This window comes from Corvus kubaryi, unplaced genomic scaffold (genome assembly GCF_017639235.1).
Source record: "Corvus kubaryi isolate FWS band 111438036 unplaced genomic scaffold, C.kubaryi_AGA036_p1.0 37392, whole genome shotgun sequence".
Taxonomy (NCBI): Eukaryota; Metazoa; Chordata; class Aves; order Passeriformes; family Corvidae; genus Corvus; species Corvus kubaryi.
The window spans coordinates 12,667,912-12,689,876 of record NW_024581131.1 but is presented as its reverse complement, the minus strand read 5'-3'; the positions used below and the strand labels follow the sequence as shown (position 1 = coordinate 12,689,876).

At 45.2% G+C, this 21,965-nt stretch overlaps 1 protein-coding gene across 4 annotated transcripts in view; it reads right to left on the bottom strand.

Annotated features, from left to right (window-relative positions):
- Positions 1 to 1,567: 1,567 nt before the first annotated feature.
- Positions 1,568 to 21,965, bottom strand: part of PACSIN3 (protein kinase C and casein kinase substrate in neurons 3) — a 24,666-nt gene continuing 4,268 nt past the window's right edge. For 2 of the 4 annotated variants that reach the window (XM_042038168.1, XM_042038167.1), the window contains exons 2-12: positions 13,858 to 13,941; positions 12,319 to 12,419; positions 11,726 to 11,882; positions 10,721 to 10,956; positions 10,141 to 10,296; positions 9,413 to 9,588; positions 8,498 to 8,618; positions 7,901 to 8,031; positions 7,158 to 7,223; positions 6,484 to 6,644; positions 1,568 to 4,890 (exon numbers count right to left, since the gene is read on the bottom strand). In XM_042038168.1, the coding sequence (XP_041894102.1) occupies positions 4,775 to 4,890; positions 6,484 to 6,644; positions 7,158 to 7,223; positions 7,901 to 8,031; positions 8,498 to 8,618; positions 9,413 to 9,588; positions 10,141 to 10,296; positions 10,721 to 10,956; positions 11,726 to 11,882; positions 12,319 to 12,372 (1,374 nt within the window). In that variant the 5' untranslated portion in view covers positions 12,373 to 12,419; positions 13,858 to 13,941 and the 3' untranslated portion in view covers positions 1,568 to 4,774. The remainder of the gene's footprint in view (positions 4,891 to 6,483; positions 6,645 to 7,157; positions 7,224 to 7,900; positions 8,032 to 8,497; positions 8,619 to 9,412; positions 9,589 to 10,140; positions 10,297 to 10,720; positions 10,957 to 11,725; positions 11,883 to 12,318; positions 12,420 to 13,857; positions 13,942 to 21,965) is intronic. The other 2 variants (XM_042038171.1, XM_042038170.1) reach the window with 2 other exon arrangements.

The window sequence follows — 21,965 nt, the reverse complement described above, 5'->3', positions numbered from 1 at the left end:
AAAGGTAGTGAAGTCAAAGGGAGAGAGTGCAGGACCTAGAAGAAGACTTCCAGCTGCTTGGAGAGAAAGGAAATGCAGGGAGGAAGGGACCACAGGATGTGTAACTAGAAGGACCCAGTGAAAGTGCTGAAACTGAAGAGGAGAGCTTATGGACCCTCACACTAAGGGGGAAGAAGTGCTGAGCACCACTACACTGCCTGTTGAGGTGTCTCAGCAGCTGTAATTGCCTTAAGCTGAGAGACTGACAAACCAGAAACCTCTACAAGGAGGGTTACTGAATGATGAAAATCAGGAGAACATGGCCAGAAAATGGATGTGCTGAAAGCAGCTGAGGTGATTTGGACTGAAATTTAGTTTGGATAAGTTCACTGGAGCCATGTTGCTTAGTCAAGATGTCCTAAAGATAACTACCCAGTTACAGAACCTACTCCATTGCCCTCTTCCCCTCCCTTTCAGCAAGGATTTGTTCATCTTCTCATATTAATCCTCCTTGATCTGCTAAGAACCTAGGTAGCTTGGCAAAGCCTCACTCCCTTGCAGCCCAGAGTTTTTCAGCTCCTTGTAGCCTGGACCTGGGCAGTGGTTCAACACATGGTTGCAAGATTTTTCTGTTTCTCCTTTTTTGTTTTGGGCTGGTTTGGTGCAAAGTTCCTCTGAAGACACTTTGCCTTGTATCATGCAGCCTTACTATTGCTTGTTTTGCACAGCCTTTGCTGCCAGCCTGCAGTGGGTATTTTCCAACCACATTTCCATGGGTCAAGATGGAGTTTGTTGCACTGGCTTTGTCTCACGTTCAGCCCCATGATCTGTCAGCAGCTGGCCTCAGTGCAGTTACTCTAGAAATGATCACCTACAGGTCTAAGTGGAGTGTTCAAGCCCATTTTCACTGCAGCACCAGCTTTCTTCACAAGCAGAAGGGATTTTTGCAGCCTGCTGTCCATAAGCATAATGCCAGCAGCTCCAGAAATGAACCAAGGCAGCTCCAGTTCATGCAGAGCCTGCTCTGCAGGTGGGGGAGCCTGCAGGAGACAGCAGAGCTGAGCTCCACAGCTTCACAGCTGTGGCCTTGGGCTGGACCTGCAAACAGGGCAGGAGCAGAGGCAGTGCAGGAGTTTGTAACAGCACTGACTGGTCTCTGTGCAGGATTGCCACATACTTGCACCTGCCTCTATGCTTAGTGCCAAGCAAAACAGCTGCAAGGACAGAGGGGATGGGAAGTGGGACGGAAAGTAAACTGAAGCAGCAATGGCCCCAAGCTCCAGGCAGGGCTGTGGGAGTGCCACCCAGAGCTGGAGCTAACCACAACTCAGCTACCATCCCAGAGCACAGCTGGCCTGTGGGCTCTGTGACCCAGATTTTGCCTACAGGGCAAAAACATTACTGGGTTAGACAAGCTCAGCTGCTACTTTGGGGAAATGGGTGTGACCCATCATAGAGAATCTTGAACTTCCTCTTCCTAGACAATTCATCTTCAACAGGAAATCCAAGCTTTGCACGATACTCCCAAAATTCTTTCCCAGGAAGATGCCAGAACCAAATTAATTATCTGCTAACCACAGATATATGCGCTTTCCACAAGGAATGGCTTTATTAAAAAATAAAATATGACTAGATAAGTTTTCACTGTGTTGCCCATCAGGCACAGAGATGCATTTGTATTTTTTTTACAAAAATCATGGGGGAAGAACAGGCTTCACTGGCCTTCTGGAATTCAGGCACAGCAATTAGTTCATGGGTACATGTCTCTGTTCACACACAAAACTTTTGGCATGGCATGGATGGCAAGTTTCAACTAGAATCTTTGTGGTTAACAAAACCTCATTTGCTTCTGTGGAAAACCAAGTATCTAGGCAGAGCTATTACTTTATTATAAGAGTATTAGATGTGGGTTGGTTTGGGTTTTTTTTTTTTCCTTCCCTCTAGCTGGATTTTTACTACACAGGCTCTCTTCTACTAATCCAGATGGTTTTGGGTAGCCAGGACTAAGTGCCATGCCAGTTTATGAGGTATAGTCCAGCCAAGCAATTCTTCATTCTCTATGTGTTGTCTGCTGTCCATTACTTCAGCTCTTGGCAGGAATTTCTGATGTGCAAACATTCCTTAGGGGACTTGTTCACATAAGCTGCAATATGTCGCTATTTCTGGAAACCTTCAAGCAGCCCATTATAATCAGGTGGTCATGTTTTCCTAGGACAAACAAGTCTGTTCAGACTTTGTCCTGTGGAATTTCAGGTTGTTTGTACTGTAATCAGAGGTCCCATCTGCTGGACATTTCTGTCCTTTAGCACATTCTGGCCACACTGAGCTCCATCCCTAATTACAGCCTGACTAAAACTCAGAAGAGGAGTTAAAATCAATTTTCCATGCTATCCCTCTGTAGCTCCCTTCTACCATTTTTTGACCTTACATGAAATCCTAGCATTAGCGCTTGAAATATGCAGGCTTATCAGGGACACTTCAGTATTGTTTATAGGACAGCTCAGGTCATTTTAGCACTGTTTTAGTCTCAGTTCTCTCAGAAGCCTGGCAGGCATGGCTCTCTTCACATTCACATGTGCTGGGACAAAGAAGCAACAAATCATTTCAGTGTGGGTCAGCGAGTGGAACACTTGTAATTACTGCACAACAGTAACAATACTTTTACCTGGGACACAGAACTGAAAGCAGAGACTAGATCTTTAAATAAATCCCAGTGTTTATACACCAACACCTCTAATTACATGGCATAAGCCTAGAAACATCTTCAGATATTGAACCTAGAATACTAAGTAAATTCATAGCTAAAATCAGGCATTTTTAATGTCTGTTGCTTAGATATTTAATTGCCTTTCAGAAATACTTTCTCTTTTCTTGAGAAATTACATAATAGACTCTGAGCAAAATGCTTCAGCCTGTTCTTTTAGTTTTCACCCCTCCTTCCCATTCATGAAATGCAGTGCTAGGGATATTTTGAGCAAAACTGTTCAACTCTTAAGTTTCTGTGGTCTCACAAAAGCACTAAATAACATTAGTCCCCCATCTCTTTGTCCATGGCAGACTACATTTCAAGGCATCCAGTATGCTGTAAAAGGTTAATTTCTGCTGTCAGCCAGGCAATGAGATGTTTGTGATACTTTACTCCTCATAAATTAACGGTGTTTGAATTCATCCATCCCCTCCTCTGTTTCAGTCTACATTTTGGCTTACTAGCTGCTGTTAACACCCTACTGGCCATTTAATCCCAGTTATACCCATGACTTCAGACTTTCTTATGTGTAGCACCCTTTTTCCAAACAGCTCTGAAGCAGTTCACCCCATGCAGTTGGTGGAGACTGAGTTTTGTGAGTCTGACTTAGCCAGGTCACTTACACTTGCTAGGCCAGAATAAGAATGTCACTACAGAAGGTTACTACAAACTCAAAATGCATTTCAGCAGCAGTTTCAAGCAGATGTACTAAGTAAGCCATTTTTAAGCAATTGCTTTTTTGCCTTTGTTTCTCCAACAGTGGGAGCTTTTCCAGTTTTTTGTGCCTTCAAGCTCTTGGGCTTATCAGTCCCTATGTTGGAATATACAGATGCATACATATCAGGATGCCAGGTCTTCCCAGCAGCCTCACAGGCTTTCCAAAGCGGAAGGACAGGTGAGATAAAGATGTTTGATACATCCTCCCTGCTGAATGGCACTTAACACATGGTCATAAGTGCACTTGCAGCAATTCAGGACAAGAAGGGGAGTTGCCCCTCTATGGCTAATTTGTGCCAGCCAGCAGGCAGCTTCCACAGTGCAACCCTCATCACAGTGCAGGGGTCTTTGGCAAAGCAGGGAGTGCACTTCTAGTCCTGTGTAAGTCAAGATGTAGGAGAGAAAAAAAAGAGGGTGTCTGCTGTGCACAAAGTGCTCTTGAAGAGAGGTGTAGCCAAAATAATCTAGATTCATTAGAAACCCCAACATACACAAGTGAATTTAGGGATCCTAACCAGAACAGCACTGGATTGTGGCTGTCATTTTGTTAAAACCAGCCTTCAGCATGTGTCAAAGTCCATTTTAGCTCAGGGAGCATTCAGTCAACTCCAACTTGCTGCACAACAGGTCTGTTCACAACTCATCAGCCTTAACAGCCACACCATGCAAGACAGCAGCTTTTTTCTCCTGTGCCTCAGCTATACTGTCATTCATTCCTGGGGTTATCCCAATAAATATGAGGGCAGTGGAGAGGGATGTTCAGGTTGAAGCTGTATCACTTATACCAGCTGCCTTACCAGGGAAGCCAACAAGCTTGCAGGTGAGGGATACCAAAACCTTATAAAAGATGTGGGAGAACGAAGAGCTTTCTGCTGGTCAGCTTGATGGAGCTAAAAAGGGGAAACAATAGTAGAAGTTCCCTATTACCCTGCACATCCAAAATTCCTTGAACAGAAAGCCTGGAGGCAGGGTAGACCTCAACACCCTATGGATGGCATGTGCATTGAAGGCAAGGAAGCGTGCTTTCTCTTTTATAGAGCTCCATGAAAAAACTTATCTCCTTTCACTGAGTGCAAGTCAAAAGGATCTGTTTCTTTCTGCACTCCTGCACTACTGTAGTGCTCAAAAAAGTCTTTATTCATCCTTGTTTATTTTTTAGAAAATCCCTATGGCTCTAGATGTTTAAAATGAAGCATTAATTACATGGAATATGTGCCTTTAAAGTCCAGAAGCTGCTGGATATACTGCAAAGGTGGGTTGGGCCAGGAATGACCCAGGGACCTCTGCAGGAGACGCTGGTATGGCTGTGAGGCACTGGCAAGGCAGCAGTAATCATGATCCAACCTTTTCAACATAATTAGCAGGATAGAGTCCAACTTGACCAGTGAGAAGTCGCCCCTTGCACCAGCCCTGCTCATCTTCCTCACTAATCTTCATTAGTTCTTCACCTAAAAGTAAGAACAGTCATTAGGAGGCAGCCTTGAGAAAGGTAGCATGGCATTTTTACCCACCTAAGATGACTTAATAAAAAGCAAGACTATTGGTCTGAATCACCACACTTTTCTCCCCTTATCAACACCCATATCATAATGCACAGTTTAATCAAAGCCAGAATTACTGATCTCTTCAGTATTTACACTCAGTACCATCACCTCGGCCAAGGAACTTAAACAGACTTTCACTTCTTCTATTCAGCATCAGAAATCTTTTGTGCCCTAGAATTCTGCCTGCTTTTCTCTCCCTAAGGAACATGCTTACAAGCCAGCGTGATCAGATGGATCTGAGACAGTTTTTTCTTAGTGGCTCCTCTGATAGGCAAGTGGGAAGGAAATACAAGAAGCTGCTAAGCTCCGGCTGTTAGGACCCAAAATGCCTATTCCATGATGGAGTGTCTGGTTTGACCAGTAAGGCATGAAATCAACTGATTTCTCAGACTATGACCAGGAAAGACTCTTAACAGTCTCACATCTACTTTGGGAAGGGGCAGAAAGAGCCTCTCCTCTACCACAAGGTCATACTTCTGCCAGAGAGGGAGTCTGACTGCATCAACAGGCACATCCCACACTGTCAGAGTCTCAGAAAGTCACTGCTGTTAAGCTGAAGCCTTACTGGTATGTGTTGCTCAGAGGAGATTCAAAAAGAAGATGACTGCAACTAACAAGTCATACCCCTTTCATCTGCTGAGTGGAAAGAAAGAACAAAGTCAAGTTCTAGAGCACCCACACTGCAAGATATTTTAAAGCAAAAAGTTAGTGTTAAGTTTACCAGTATGGTAACACTGCAGCATAGATACTGGCCTCAGGCACAAAGGCCCTGCTACAGAATGACTTCAGTGACTTTCAATGGGTGCATTTTGGAGAGATATAGCACAGAGATACCATGTAAAACTCAAAACAAGCAAGATCAGAAACACTCCCAAGATCCAGATGTCCTCTTGAAGTTGAGAGGAGGGCACATGCAAACTAACTAAAGGAAGAAAAGGGGACAGGTCTGTTTGCTCCAGCACTCAATCCTCTGCTGCAAGCCAGGATCTCCATCGTCAAGATAGCCATTTTGAGCAACAGTTTGCATAGATGTTTTTGCCAGCTGACCTCTGCCTTCAGTAGTACACGTAAGTCAGGTGAGCTTTCTCCCAAAATACCTATCTTCACATTACTTGAAAAGATGATCCAGAACACCCATGTAATTTTTATATCAATGGTGCAGGGAGAAGCATTTAATAAAGTTTCAAGACACAATTCAAAGTAAATGCCCTAAGAGGAGGCAGGAAGGATCTGTTTTATCACTTGGGGTGTGCTCTCCCTGCATTCTGACCAAGGCCTAGACAGTCTCTTTCCATGCGGTCTCACTAGCTTTTAGTCTAGAAAAAATTAGATTTCTCACTGTATCATCCACTTTGAAGGAGCTGGTAGTGGGTCACACCAAGGGAAGGATAAGTGTCAGTTTTCAAGTGGACATCCAATTCTTACAGAGTGTTTCAATCATTCAGTCAGCCCGAGTGAGGACAGCAAAAGGTTAGTAAGAGATTAGTGCTTGTGTACCTGCTTTAAAGCTCAGCTCATCAGCCTCCTGTCCTGTGTAATCATAGAGTGCTCGTACCCGTACACCTGGTACCTTTAGGTCATCCTCATGCCCGTTGGCATCCAGGCACTTCTTGGGAGTGTCCTCATCTGACCACTCCGAAATATCTTCCTTCCCTCCGCTTTGTGTGTGGAAGGTGAGAGAGGACAAGATGGTTGTTAGTAGACTGATCGTTCACCCACCTCCTCCCCAATCATGCACTACCCTGACTCCCCCTGAGACTGCTCTGCTATAGGACAGGGTGCAAGAGGCCCAACAGCCAAGCAAGGGTGAACAAGGAAGAGATATCTCAGGAGATACTACATTTTGTTGAAAGCACCCCACATTAGAGCCCTGAGGGCCAAGAGGGTAACGTGCTCTCAAAGTATTTTCACACATGCACACTCTTCATGACCTCATCCTACTCTAGCAGACCCTCTCACACAAGGAAGGCCAGTCCTAACTGGAGAGCCCAGCTGCATCCAGAGTTATTCCAGCCAAGAATAAAACAGAGAGGAAAAGCCATGTTGTGCATCTTGAAGAGATGTCTGGAATTATGTTTTCCAGGTCAGGGACAAGAGCAGAGGGGAAGAGCAGCAGAGGACAGACACCTGAAACCCAAAAAAACCCTGCAGAGGCTATGTTCCATACTAACTTCACATGGGTTGGTGCCTTCAGGGTGTCATAGAAGAGGCTGTTCTGCTCCTCTTGATAGGAAAACCTGTAGATTGGCAAATAGGGCCCCCTGAATCCAACTGACTGTGAAATACAGTAGTGGCCTTGAGAAATCTCTATATCCCCATTCTTCTCTGCTCAGTTCACTTTGGCCAGAGTCTACCTTTTAAAGCAGGACAGCTATTGGAACAGTAGGATGAGTCTGTTCTGCCTCTCCCTATTCTCCAGGCTTGCCTCCTGGCAAGGGAAGCAGCTATACCCAAACTTGTCAGGTACTACTCAGAACCATACCAGGGAAAAACAATAAAAATTTGTTGCCTTCATTTAGGAAACCACACAACTCCCAACTCTTCTCACCCTCTCTAGGAGGAAGAACTGGGGAAATGCATGCCAGAATCAGACAGCACTAGTCAGACTGGGCTAAATCTCGTCACTAGAAGGATCTTTACAAGGAAGGCACTTTGTGAGGCAGAATGTGCTAGACAAACAAACAAAAACAAACAAACAAAAAAACCCCCTAAAAACCCAACAAAACAAACCCAAAACCAAACAGCTACCCTAAACTGCATTTTCTACATGGCCTTTTCCAGAGTGCCACAGGCAAGGCCATGGGCAAGAGACAGGAAGTTAAGGAAGAGATACTCCTATCAATCCAACTCATTCACGGCGCTAGGCAGGACTGTACTTTTCCTAACCTGATGTATCCCAGAATTCAGCCTTTACCTTGTCTGCAGAGGGGTCTGTGAGACAACACCATCTCGTGCAGGCAAAATGCTGGTCAGTGTGACATCATCACCCATCTTGCCACTCTTCTCCTTCTTGGTGATTTGCCGCTGTGTTTCGAGGGACCATTCCTGTCCAGAGAAAACCAGTAATACTATCAAGCCACTCAGATAAAAAAGCTGTGTACATCTTTTCTGCCCAATATAGAAGGACAGAAGACAAGGTTGTACTTCAGTAGCAGCCGAACTGGTCAGCTCTAGAGCCTTGCTGGCATAGCAGGCTTACTTCTGTTGAATCCCAAGGCGCAACAAGAGGCTGTGAGAAAATCATCACAGAAAGCTGTCCCATGGCCCTGAGCACCACGTCCTGTTCTTTGACCTTGCAGCTGGATGGCTGGAGTATAGCTTGGCAGCCTATGTATGCCCCTTTGGGCACCAGACAGCTTGCAACACAACAACAATTTCAGAAGAGCCTAACACACCACACTTGCTGAGCAAAGACATGATCCTTCCAACACAAGACTAGTAATCTGCCAATTTCAGAAAAGCAGCTAATTGTTTGGAAATACCATTAACACAGTCTAGAATGCTACCCCACCTCAAACTGAGGCCAATTCATCGCCATGCCCGGTCCGTGAGTGTTGCGCCACCACTTCAGGTCCTCCTGGTTGTCTGCAGCCATGATGACTTGGTGGAGATCCCGATACAATGCATGAAAGCTATGACCAGAACAAACAAAACCACCAGCAATCAAGTCCCTCAGCAGTTTCCCAAAAGCCAAGTAGGAAGGAAGAGATTAACCTCATGCACAATTACATAGCATCCTCAATCACACAAGATTAGGTGCTAGAGCAGCACCTATTCAGCCCTAGGAAAACACAGCCACTCTTACAGGAGAGTCAGCTTGGCAAACGGGACAGGCTTGTTTGGTGTGGCAGTGCCTAACAAGTGCCAGCTCTCAGCACAGCTCATTAAATGAGCACTGAAAGAACTCGGCACTTTCTTGCACACAGACATGGAGGTGGCTCAGATTTGTTGCCTCTACCATAAAAGGGGCACAGAAGATTTTTGGCTACACCTATTACCCATTGTGTAACCCCTCTTAGGGCTTACAGGCACTACTTCACAAAAGGCCTCCCTACTAAGGGCAAAATGGGTGGAATAACCATCAGTACTAGAAGGCAACAGAGCTACATTCCTTAGCCTGGGATTATATATAGCAACATGGAGGCATTTCATAGGATAGAAGTACACACACAGGACAGTACTGGACAGTAGTGAAAGAGGAAGAGTTTGAAGGCAGAAAATCCTCTCTGGGGAGCCCACAATCACAGACCCCAGCACTGGTCCCTCTAAAGAGACCAAATGCCAGTTCTAAGATACACCTGAAAGGGGAAGGAACAAGATCTGGCTGATGCAAGCAAGCAGCTTGCAGAGATGCCAGAACTGGCACCCCTCACCAGAGCCTAAGCACTCCTGGCTGGCACAATTCCCCCTGTATCAGGGCCAGTACCTTTCATTAGTGGAGAGGTTGAGATGCTGGTGCAGGTTCAGAAGCATCTCCTTAAAGAAGCACAATCGCTTGCGCTCTGCCTCCTGACAGCCCTCAAACACTTGCTCCATGTCCTCCATGTAGCGGGGATTGTAGCGGTTCAGCTCTTCCAGCATCTTCTGATATTGATCCTTGCACTGTAGCAGGAGCACAGCAATGGTGAGATGTGTTGCCCCGATGGCAAACAAGTAACAACCCTCCCTACTCTGGCTTGGGACTGACAAGTTCTTTTCTACCCTTCACTGTTGAGCAAACACACTAAAGAAATAAGAAGACATCCCATAGCTAGTGTCCCAGTCCATTGCTCTCCTAATATTCTTGCAAATTTCCTGTTCTTCCTTGCTACTCTCTTCTGTACAGGACCTTCCATGCTTTTCCCTCTTCTGGACAGACAAATCTTCTATTTTTGGTAGCCAAGCCTTCAGCTCTAGAGGTTCCACCCCCCTGCACCAAATCCCCTACACTTTTTTCCTTTTTTATTTTAAATTTGTTTATTAATTAGGATCTTGCCCAACTCCAAAGACAGAGACCTTGGTTACTGAAGTCTCAGTCCAGCTCACTAAAACCTCAGACGATGGGATCTCACATCAGGCTTCAGCAGGAGTCGTTTCACCGAGGGACATTACCACCAATGCTTTTTCCTTGAAAGGAGTAGCCTTGTGACCCCCATCCATACAACTCACACGCACCTTCTCAGCCTCTTGAGTGCACTTCTCTACGCGCTCCTGCAACTTGCGCATCTGCTCCTGGGAGATAGATGAGTCTGCCTTGGCATGGTTCTCCCTTGTATGGGCTGTTTTCTCCTCCTTCCGGGCTGCATGGTAGTTTTTCTTAGAAGTCTCCACCTGTAGGAGAAGGGATGCAGAAAAAGCCATGATCTTGCGAACACTGATTCTCCAATACTCAGAGGAGGCATGTTAACATTTGTTAAAGTCTGCAGCAACCTAACAGGAATGCCAATTCAGCATTTAGTAAACAATGCTCCAGTGGGAAGAGGTACCTTCAAATGATCTCTTTTTCAGAGCTCATCTGCTCTGAAAAAACCTGCTTAGCTAACATGTCATCTGTGCAGGAATACAGAACCTGTTACCAAAGTCTTCCCATACAGGCAGGAGTTATAAAACCATAAGAACAAGACCCTTGAGACATCCCTCCCTCTCTGGGATTCTCTGCTACTCTGGCTAACCTCATTTGTTTGCCCAGTGGCTCTTGAAATCCGGCAGCCAGCTCTACTGCCCTTATCTCTTTCCCCATTCACACTTTGCTTACATCTTTCATCTTCTTCACCCAGGGTTTCTGGGCCTTTCGGAACCCATCCTCTGCATCCTTTGTTTCCTTGAAGCCTCCAATCATCTGCTTGTGGTAAGCCTCCTTCTGCCAGGCCTTGATCTTATCTGAGTCTTCACCAGCCAGGTGGTTCCGGACAGCCAAATGAATTTCACTCAGTTTGTCTGCAGCCGTCAGGAAGGCATGCCAGGCCTTTTCCAGAGTACCATACTGCGGACCTGCAGGAATAAGCACCACAGGGGCTCTTATACCTACTGCCCACAGAAAGGATTGCAGATTCTTTTTCTCCTGCATACTTCTACCAGTATGGAGTCACTTCCCTAACTCTATCCAATCAAACAAGTCAGCACTGACTGGTCTCCACAGTCCCACCAGGCAGCATCTAGACTGGCTGTTAGAGCTGGATGAGATGGGCATTTCTTTGGGCAGCCTCAACTGTTCCAGATGGTGCCTGCTAGGAGAAGGTTTCTGTAGAAAATTCTCTTCCCAAATCTGCCCTGAGCTTCAGGACAGACAGCAACATTAGTTCATGACTGAAGCTAGGCTTCTGCTCCACAGACCAGTAGGTCCTTTGGGACATCTGTCCCATTGTTTCCTGTTACTTTGTGAGTTTGACCACACTACCACTAAATCACAGCATTAATAGTTATTCTCAGACTGGAGGAGAAGACAGCTAAGCCATCCTTAAAAAGGGGGTATCTCCAGCTTGATTTAAGACATGGACTGCCCAAGGACTTGCCAAACTAAGCACACAGACTTTTTTTTTTTAATAACCAAGCACATGACAAGAGAACCCCTCTCTAAGTGAATCAGAGGACTGACTACAAAAACAGGCAAACACACAAAAAAGACACCCAAGAAAGTCACCCCCTTACTGGGGAAGGGAAGCCTGTCCCTGAAAGAAACAATGTCACCTCAGTAAGAGAGAGCACTCAGAGCAGAGTGCAATGATTGCCTCCTGTTCCCAGTCTAATATGCCAACTTTACCTCTCTCCACATTGGTCCTCCACTTACGGGACCACTCTGTTAGCTGCTGGGCATAGTTCTTCTCTATCTTGGCTCGCTCCTGGAAGCAGGAGATTAAGTCATTGCAGAGCCGGTACCCATCATCCACACGTTTCACTGTCCGCTTGTAGTTTCCAGCCTGAAACGTCACACAACATTATTGTTTATACTGTACTGACTTTCATGTTCCTTCAGTACAGACAACAGCAGGCCCATTATTGCATGGGGAGGGAACATGGGCCCTTCTGAAGCCAGCATCTGGGCTCAGACCCGCCTTTGGCACTCTCAGGCAAACACAGCACTGGAGAGAAGAAGCTGAGATGCTTTGCTTGTTTCTCTCACAGCTCAGAGCTATGTCAGCTGAACAAGGAACTCTCATTCCACAGCATCTGTGGAAGTCACCTACTCCCTGCAGTAACACACAGCATGGTACTGAACCTTCCCACAGTTCCTCCTTCCACTCCTCAAGGGCAACATGTCACCCACAGACCCGGAACTCAACCCACTGGTAATTCCACCAGTGGGTGGTAAGATGACACTCCTACCTCCCTCACACTCCAATTATCCTTCCTTACCTCCCAGAAACTGCCCCCAGGAGCCTCCCCACCAGCATCATCTTCTGATGACATCACCCTCTTTTTCTTGCAGCAGGGAATGTTTGCAGATTTCAGTTAACCTGAGAATAGAGAAAAGTGACTTCAAACACAGCAGTGGCTGAGCCTTTGCAGACAGCATGGTTCTCCATGACTCTTGGAGCTGGAGGAACCCAACTTGCTGCCCTGCAGTCAAGTACTGGGATCAGTGCCCCTCCAGCTGCAAATGGCAAGGTCCAGCAGAGATGCCCAGGACTGAACTGGTGTCCTCCCTCCCTGCAGACAGGAGGCCTCCTTGGCAGGCCTGTAACACATTGGGAAAGGATGTCATAGAAGACAATGTTGCCAAACCTTGGCTGTACAGATATCAGAGATGCTCGTGAATCCAACACTCTTCAGCAGCACCAAATACTTCTGCAGAGATCCCTTTCTTAACAAAGGCCCTCAAGAGGGTAATAGAAACTGAAGTAGCTAAAGCTATTTGAAATCTGCCTTGAAAGATTTTAAATAAATCTTCTGTCAATGAAGATGACTCCAGCTTCCCAGTATGACTCAGGATTACGGGATTACAACAACTGACAGGAAAACAAGGCTGAGCAGTCAGCAGGCAGGCATGTCTTGAATGGGGAGGAGCCCTATAAGCTGCCCACCAGCCAAGCTGGGCTTGAGCAGAAGTACAGAAACATGCTGGGGCATACCCAGCCAAACAGCAGCGCAGGACACTGCTTCCCTAGAAACATCCTTGCACAGCTGCTGGTTTCACTACACTCACTGCATTAGGCTCAAAATCGAAGCTGAAAGGTAAAAGGTTCATCTCATTCTCTGCTGCCTCAGAACTTTTGCCCATTCCCCTGTGCTGGCTTGCACTGCTAGTTTGTTCCTGATGTGGTACAACACTGAATTCCTTGCAGAGAGGTTCAGGGTTGTTCTTGTGCAAGAATGAGAGAAGGAGTAACAGGACCCAAGCCCAGTCACTTGCTGACAAACCCAATCCTTTCCAGACAAGCCCAGGTTAATGCAGCATGCACAGCCCTTGCTGCCACTTCTCCCCTTGCACATTCCTGGTTATAAAAAGCTTCCCTCACACCCCAGAGAGGTATCTGCTCATTTTGCCAGCCCACAGAGCACACAGCAGAGATGAAGATCAGGTCAAGAGTACACATCTCCCACCTCATGCAAATCCTTCTTGGTGGCAGGAGCCTCACAGTGAAGTGCCCCAACCCAGACTGCAGGAATTTTTGACATTTGGCTATGTTTGCCCAGTGTCATCTCATGGAGTGTGTCAGAAGTATATTAATGTTGTTTCTTCTTCAGAAGGCTGGAAGTACTGAATTCCAGTCACTGAAGCAAGTTGTTAAATCGCGTATGACATACAGGTGCCTGAACCTTGAAAAACTAATTCCTCCACCATGCCACCAGCTGTCCCTGTCCTCCCCTCCCCACCATTTGTCATCTGACTGCAAAGCCATCTTACAGCCTCCAGGGCACGCAACTCTACTCCTGGCCCCAGTAACTACATACCTGAATGCTGAAAGTGAGATGCCGAAGGGGGAGCAGTGGGAAGCCGGCAAGTGTGTCTCAAGCTCTTCAGACTCTGAAAAAAGACTGGAGGAGACAGAGATGGGTACGGTCAGACACTCCTTTGAAGGGATGATGCCTGTTCTGATGCACTGCAATCCTAGGGGTGTCCCTTTTCTACCAGCTACTTAGGAGGGGCACCCTCTGATATAGCAGCTGCAGCCACCGTGCCTCCCGAGATGCCATGTTCCAGCACGTAGGAGAGATGCCAAATCCTTGTGTCACAAGATCAAGCCCCAGAGAGTTAAAATAGAAACACTGGGGTGGCTGACAGCACTGTACAGGAAAGGTAGCATCACAACAGCTGAGCACAGGGAACAGCTTGGGCCAGAAAGGCCTAAAATAAGCACAGACCCCAGGCACCCCACGTGGGGCCTGGTCTCCCCTCACTGGACAGTGTCCAGTTTAGCAAACTCCACAGCCTCCATGCACTGCTGCATATACTTTTGCACACAGCTGCCTTTGGGAGAAAGAGGGAAGGATACACATACACTTTCTCCAGTCCCTTTTAACTAAAGATGAAGAAGATTTATACACAAGTCAAAGAACTTGATAACTCCACATTAAAAAAAAAAAAAAAGCCACCAAAACTCACCAGAAAGCATATTCTGGTCTACAGTCCCTTTAGTAGTCAAGCACCTAGCACTGCACTGGTAGAACATGGCTCTCTAGCCGGAGAGCTTTTTTGTCCCTTGCTTCTGTAAGCTGTTCCCATCATATTCTCAGAAATACTTTATTTTGCCATATGGTACAGGGAACTGTCATCAGCTTTCCACAGAGCAAAGAGAAGTAAAAGGTCTGCAGAGGCTATTAGAAGCAAGGGCAGAATAAGGCATTTTTGCTTATCTCATGCTTACATCCCTGGGGACTTACCTCAATGTAAAAAAGTCTATCAAAAACAACAACAACAACAAAAACCTCAACAACAGACAAGCAAAAAATCCCTTCTTCTCAGTCACCAGCACTCAGCTGCAGCTGGAAGGTTAGGGCAGCTGAGAATAGAACCTGCAAAACCTGGAAGTGGGATTTTTAGCCAGCCAACAAGACCATTTTTAAGATGAAAGAAGGTAGGCAAAGAGAAGGAAGGAAAGAAAAGCAGACTGGATTATTGCAAGCTAGTGACTTTTTGTGAGGAAGGGGAGGCCAGGAGGTTGAGGGGGAAGAGTTGTGACTATGAGTGGTCCAGGTCACTGGATAAAAGGTTAAAGCTCATCAAAAACCTTGTAAGGCTTCCCAGTAGTCCCCAATAAAACCAGACTACACATTCCTGAAATTGCTATGATTTAAAAAAACTTCATGAAGTTATGTAAAGGTATATTTAAAACCCATTCTTTCTTTTTTTCTCCTAATGAAGACATAGATCAATTATACATGACACATGAACGCTGTATCACTTTTTCCGCACCACTCCCCCATCCCCACTTTATCAGGAAGCAATGAATCACAAACATGCCTTCCATCTCTGGTTTCCAATTCGGGCTGACTACATGGTACTAGAATTTGGGGGGTAAATGTGGAAAGCTGTTGTGTGGCAGTACACACTTGTTCATTCAAGGGAGAGTCAGGAAAAACAAATGTCCCAAAACCTCAATCTATTATTTCTGCAGTTTCCATGTTAGAATTTGAGTCACATCTGCTTGCTTTCTCAGGAGTTACCAACTCAACCAGATTTACGGTCACTAACAGGCTCTGAAATACAGTAGTAGCTGTGCTGGATCAGACTAAGGTTTATCATGGCCTCATAGCCTTTCTAGACAGCAGCCAAAAGCAGATACCTTCCCTCACTTTCACAACAGAGCAAGCATACATGATGCCTCCCTGCATGTTCTCCAAGCCTCTAACCACTTGCTGACAGGAACTTCCCTGAGCCGGATGTGGCACCTATGAATGAGCACTCAACAGATTTCTCTTCCATTAATTTCTTCAACCTGCTTTTGAACTCATATATGAGTTTTCAGCATCCATAACATCATGTGGCAAAGTATCCCACAACTTAAGGCTTTACTGTAGTCATCAGCACCATAGCTAGGTGGGAAAATACAATGAAGTGGTATAATATTTCTACAGGCTAATCTCCATGACCCGAGTAGCAGTCCATTGAGTACATATTTCCATTGCAGTTGTATGGACTTTATAGACATCCAGAAAAATCCAGCTTGGTAGAAGCAAAAGGGTCAAAGAACAAGAAGGACCCTTTTCTGCTGGGCTTTTTCTGGACTTTACATACTTCATGAGTCCATGTCAGTCAGCAGATCAAATTGGATCTGCATGCAGACATAGGGAAGGTACTTAGTACTGCACAGAGGGGCTGGAAAGAACAGCTGCTGCTGTCACCCTGATCAAGCCCTGGAAGAGCAAGTAGATTGCCAGTCCACCCCTTCATGCCTATCTATTCCTGAAATACCACATGTTGTAAGCCACTAAGGGTTTGAGACCAGGGAAAACCTGAGTTTGACGGGAAAAGTAAATATATGTGCCAAAGCCTGGAGGTTGTTTTACAGCAAAGTAAAGATGACAGGGATACCTTGTGGACAGCCTGATTTAGCAAGAGCCACCAAATGATTCAGGAGGCCTGGCAGAGCCTGTATAGTACGAGCAATGTAGCTGGAGTTATACTGGGTTGACTGGAGTTTTATGTGGGCTAGTATTACATACAAGACTCCTCCTGATGCCACTGCCACCTCTGCTAGGAGGAGGCTATCTAGCAAATCATATTTGCAGGGCAAAGGAATGTTTATTCCTACCTTCCCACCTTTATCAGCTCTCACATTAAGAGCTACTTAAGACCTCACTGCAGCTCTTGCAAAACAAGGTCTCCGAAGAAGAGGGAAGGAGTGACTACATTGCTATTCATTTCACACCTCCAGAGGATTACGGATAAAGGTATCACAGACACCACTACAACCAGGAACATCAGGAAAGCTGAACCATGCAAATGACAGCTACAACTGTTTCTGCTTCCAGTGTTAGAAAAGATACCTCCCTTCTTCCCCCACATACCTGCTCTCACATAGGAGCCAACATAATTATTGGGCCACACCTACTATCAACTCCCTATTAAGTTATCAAAAAATGGCTCTTGCTCTTTAGCTGCAGAAAGGTGGAATGGCTCATGACTGTCTCACTGGTACCGAGCTGCACTCGGAAAAATGCCAGAGGGTTCATTGCAATAGAGCTGTTTTTACCTTTAAGCCATGTTATTATTCTCACACATGATGCAGTCAGGGATGCATCTCAGACCACAGATCCCTGCTCTCAGACCAAGGTGCCAGGCTAAAACCTTCCCTTTCAAAAACATGTGAAAACCATTATGCATTATAGGGTGTGCCTTGTTTCATGCTTTCACAGCATCTGTGCAACAGAGTCCCAATCCACAAAGAAAACTTCTAGACCCAAAAGTAATAATAGCTCTTCTCCACTGAAAGCTTTCCCTCAGGCAGGTAAACCACAGAAATCCTCTTCCATCTACATTACATTCCAATACTTCCAGCCTCCAAATGCCCAAGGCACCACCACTTCTATGCATTGCTTGACTGCCTCCTGAGACTCCCTGTGAGAAACTGTTTTCCAAAGTTCACCAAGATCAAGCCTCTGAACTCTACAAATGCTCAAAGGGCTGGTGTATGCAACCTTGCAGGAATTCATCCACAGAAACAAAGCTTGTATATCCCACCAGACAAGGCCTTCTGCCCAACTCCCCTTTCCCAAGTGCAACAGCAAATGCTGGATGCAGACACATGTAGGAACAAACTGAGTTACATTTATCTAGTAACTGAGGCTTTGGTGGAGACACATTTTTATTGTGGATCAATTTCTATATAGGTGCTAAAGCAAAAGTTTTAATCAATAACAGGTTGCTACTAATTTCCACCTCAAGACAACTACCACCACAAGGCAGGAATTTGATACTTTCTGCAGCCAATTTGTTTGATTCCCAGGTCATTTTTCTGTACACAGTGGTCAAAGTATTCTTTTCTCTCCAAAAACACTGGCACTCTGGTATAGGTTGCAGATAAACACTTCAATCTGAACAATCCAAAAAAGATGGCAGCCCCCCTTCCCTTACAGAATGGCAAGCATGAAATCCCTTTTTTTTTTTCCTTTTAACTTGTCAGAACAAAACTAGAGAGCTGAAGCCAGGAGATTCCACATGACTCCAGCAGTGTAACAAACTGGACTGCTGTTGGTACAGAAGAGCTAGGAAGGTCCCCAACAGAGAGAACAAAATGGGGCATGGAACAGGGTGTGCTTTCCAGACTCACCATCTCTGGAACTACACATCCAGTAGGTCTGAACCAGCAACTGGGATGATGCCCAGTAATGTGCTCTCCACTGCCATTATATAGGAGGTCTGGTATTTACAGGTGTACTCACCTTTCTGAAGCGGGGACAGATCTTATCTACTGCTAGAAAGGATGCAATGTAACACAAAGATCCTCCAAAACTTCCCTTAGAGGTATTTCTCTTACTGCAGTGTCACACCCTCAGCAGTCACCTGACTGGGAAAGGGACTAAGCCAGTGTTTCCCAGCCTCTCCCTAAGGACTGAAGCCTGCCAGGGCTGTCTAATACAGTTTCAAGCAAGATTTCAGCTCATTTCTCCAGCCAGGGAAAGGTCAGAGAGACATCAGGCAGAACAGTAACTACACACAGAAGTCACTTCAGCTATGTGCAAGCCTGTAACAGAAGCCCATCTCCCAGCCCATGATTCTCTAGAGAACACGTGGCTGTCCACTAGCAAAATTCTCTATGATTATACCAAAGTATAAAACACAGAAAAGATCCTGTTCCACTTGAAGGGCTGACCCCCTGAGCTTGTGCTGCTTCATTATATTCTCTTATTTCAGACCACAGCTTCTTCAGCTTAGTCTTCACATTCAGACCAAGGTAATGTACTGATGACAGACATTCCCCATGTACCACCCACCCCAAGCTGTTTTCAGTGTTCATACAGAACTCAATCCTTTCTACATTTATTAGCTATTCCCTGTCAGCAGCCAAGGCTACAGGACAGGCTTCTACTAATAAGAATACATTGCTGCTGATCTAGGGGTTAAGATTCCTGGCTGACACAGCTTTACCAGGCAGAAATTGTTTTACCAAAAGAAGGAAAAAAAATCTGCTCTCTTTTCCAAAATGATGTAGAGGATCTTTAATATTACAGGAACACAGATCTATTCTGGTTAATGTGACACTATGAGACAGTGTTAATGAAGGAATGTAGTGGGCTATCAAGGTATGTGGTTTCTTCCCAGTTGTTCTTTGTATTAAAAAAAATTATTATAATCTCAAATACAGAGCTGAAGGAGGGAAGAAGCCAGAGCTGAACCACTGGGTACCATTCTCAAACAGGGCAATAGGCTATGTTCATTTTTATTCAAAATGGTTGCTAGAATAATTTAAACAGGTATGTTGCGTCTATGTGTTTAGCAGCTGCAGCTGACAGCTTAGTAAGAAGCCACACATACAAGCTACCAGGAACAGCACTACCCTAGCCTGCTTTCTTAGCCCTGTGAACAGCATCACTCCTGTTGCACTCATTAGTCACAGCATGCCCACTTTCCAGCTCTCACACTCCCTGTCTTACCATGCTCTCAGGGCAAGGTTTTAACCCAGGCAGATATTGAGAACCTGTAATCTCTGCTGTCCCACTCCCTGGCCTCTTCACTTGTTTGCTTCTATGCTAGGTATTTCCCAGGCTACTTCCCACCCCGCTTCATCAGTCTCTGCAAGCAAACACCAAGCTTGCCAGCAAACACATGCGCTTCCCTTCTCATCAGAAGGAACCCCAAACAACTGGAAGTTCTTTCTTCCTAAATCACTGATAAGCAGGTGTTTAAAGCTCTAGTCAAAGCTAGTATATCCCTCAGCAGTCTCAATCCACACTGAATGTAAACATTTTCCAGGATTTAATCTGCATCTTATCTGGTAATGGTTTTTTGTGCACTTATTGACTGGTAAGATCAATAGTCCATCCTGTGACACAGTTGCCTGGAACTTAGTAAAGGTAACTCATTGTAGTAGCAGGCTGGGCCAGTCTACCCTCTCCAACTAGGCTTGGAGTAAGAAGTTTGGTTGGACAGAATAAAACACCCTGGACTCATCTAACCCTGAGTAAAGAAGGCAGAAATAATGGGAAGTGGTGATCAGGGGTGTTTCCTGTGGTTGCGGATGGGGAGCAAACTCCAGTAAGTTCCTGCCCTTGGAATATTCTCCTGTGATTGAATCACCTTGCAACATCCAAAGCAGGGATCAAGTTTACATTAATGCATTAGGAAGTCTTAAGGAAGCCAACTGTAATCGATGCAATCAAACAACCTTTGTGGGAGCCACAAGCCAGTTAGCTCCATTCTAACACTGAGCTTCTGGTGGTTTCTTGCTTCACTAGACTGCACAGCAGTCAGAAGTCTCCAGCCTTCTATGCTCCCTTCTCCCACTTGGAACCCTTCTACAGTTCTGCAACTTCTGGGTTTCCTTTACCAATAGTTGTCTTTTCCACTGACTGCTTTTTGAGGAAGGGGAATGGGAGATAAGAGTTGGCAAGAAATTTGTCCTTCAGACCAAGTGCGTGACAATCATGGCAAATTAATTCAAAGTACTGCATTTCTTTATCTATGGTTGCATCAAATAGATTTCTGGTTTTACTTGGTAAAAGCTGATTTACTAAAACTGCTTATTATGTGAATACTTTCCTTCCAAATATTCATATAATGTAGACAAAAACATGAAAGATCATCCTCGAGGCATTTCTGAAGTTCATCCAGTTCCCTGCAGAGTTTCAAGTCCCAAACAGTCTGTAGGAGGGAGTACAACCAACTCCTTGAATTGAGAGCTGAGTAAGATAAGACTGACTGCTAGGGCATCTCTTATGGTAAAGAAGAATGAGCTTAAAGCATCACACCCATTAGTTCTGTTCCAGGTGTGACCAGTTCCTCCACTTTGACGGCAAGGCTCTTTTTTCACCTTTTGTTACCAGAGCTAGGTTTACTCTGCAGGAAAATCTAAACAGCATAAAACCAACTGCAACTGTAAGGCAGATTTCAATACTATATGAACTGGAAGGACTGTACAGTAGCTTTTACATAGAGACATTTTGCATAGCCTTTTGTAGGACCAGACATGTGAAAAAGCATCATTTGCTCTGTGGACTGGAGAGGACTTATATTCCCTTTGTATCATCTCCCGGTTCAAGAAGAGTTTGGCAGATCAGCCACTTTGTCAATACTCCACTCCTAAAAGTATTCATACATCTTTCTGACAGATTTCCCAGAGATACACACAGGTAACAAGGTTGAAGTAGGAAAGCCGTTAGGAACTGGCCTGCACTGTGGAGATTCATACTTCATTGAATCATAGAATGGTTTGGTTTGGAAGGGACCACGAAAATCATCTAGTTCCAAGCCCATCTCCATGGGCTTGGATGCCACCCACTAGACCAGTTGCTCAAAGCCCCATCCAACCTGGCTTTGAACACTGCCAGGGATGGGGGCATCCACAACTTCTCTGGGCAACCTGTTCTAGAAATCCTCTGAGTAAAGAATTTCTTCATAACATCTAATCTAAATCTCTCCTCTAGTTTAAAACCATTCCCCCTTGTCCAGTCGCCATCTGCCCATGTAAAAAGTTGCTCTCCCTCTTTTTTATAAGCTCCTTTTAAGTACTGAAAGGCTGAAATTCTTCTACTGAAAGGCCATGAATACGTCACACATTCTTCTTGAAGTTCATTGCCTGGCATGTCATGGAGCAACTTTTATCTGCTTTCATAGTATCCGCATGGAATCTGCTCCTTGGTATCAGTAGTGCCTCATAAAATAAATTTTTGGATCTCAGGCTGAAAAACAGGACTATTAACACTTCATATCCTAAATGTTATTCAAAATACTTTAGAAGAACACAGGCAAGTGGGGCAGTCAGCCTAAAGTGTACATGTGACAGGACAGATTTTAACTGTTCAGCATCACTGGAATGTCATTTGCTTTCTCAGTCCACTGCCCAAAGGAATGATCTCAGTTTCTGGTCCTCAGGATTCAACCTGACATGTGGGGAAAGAAC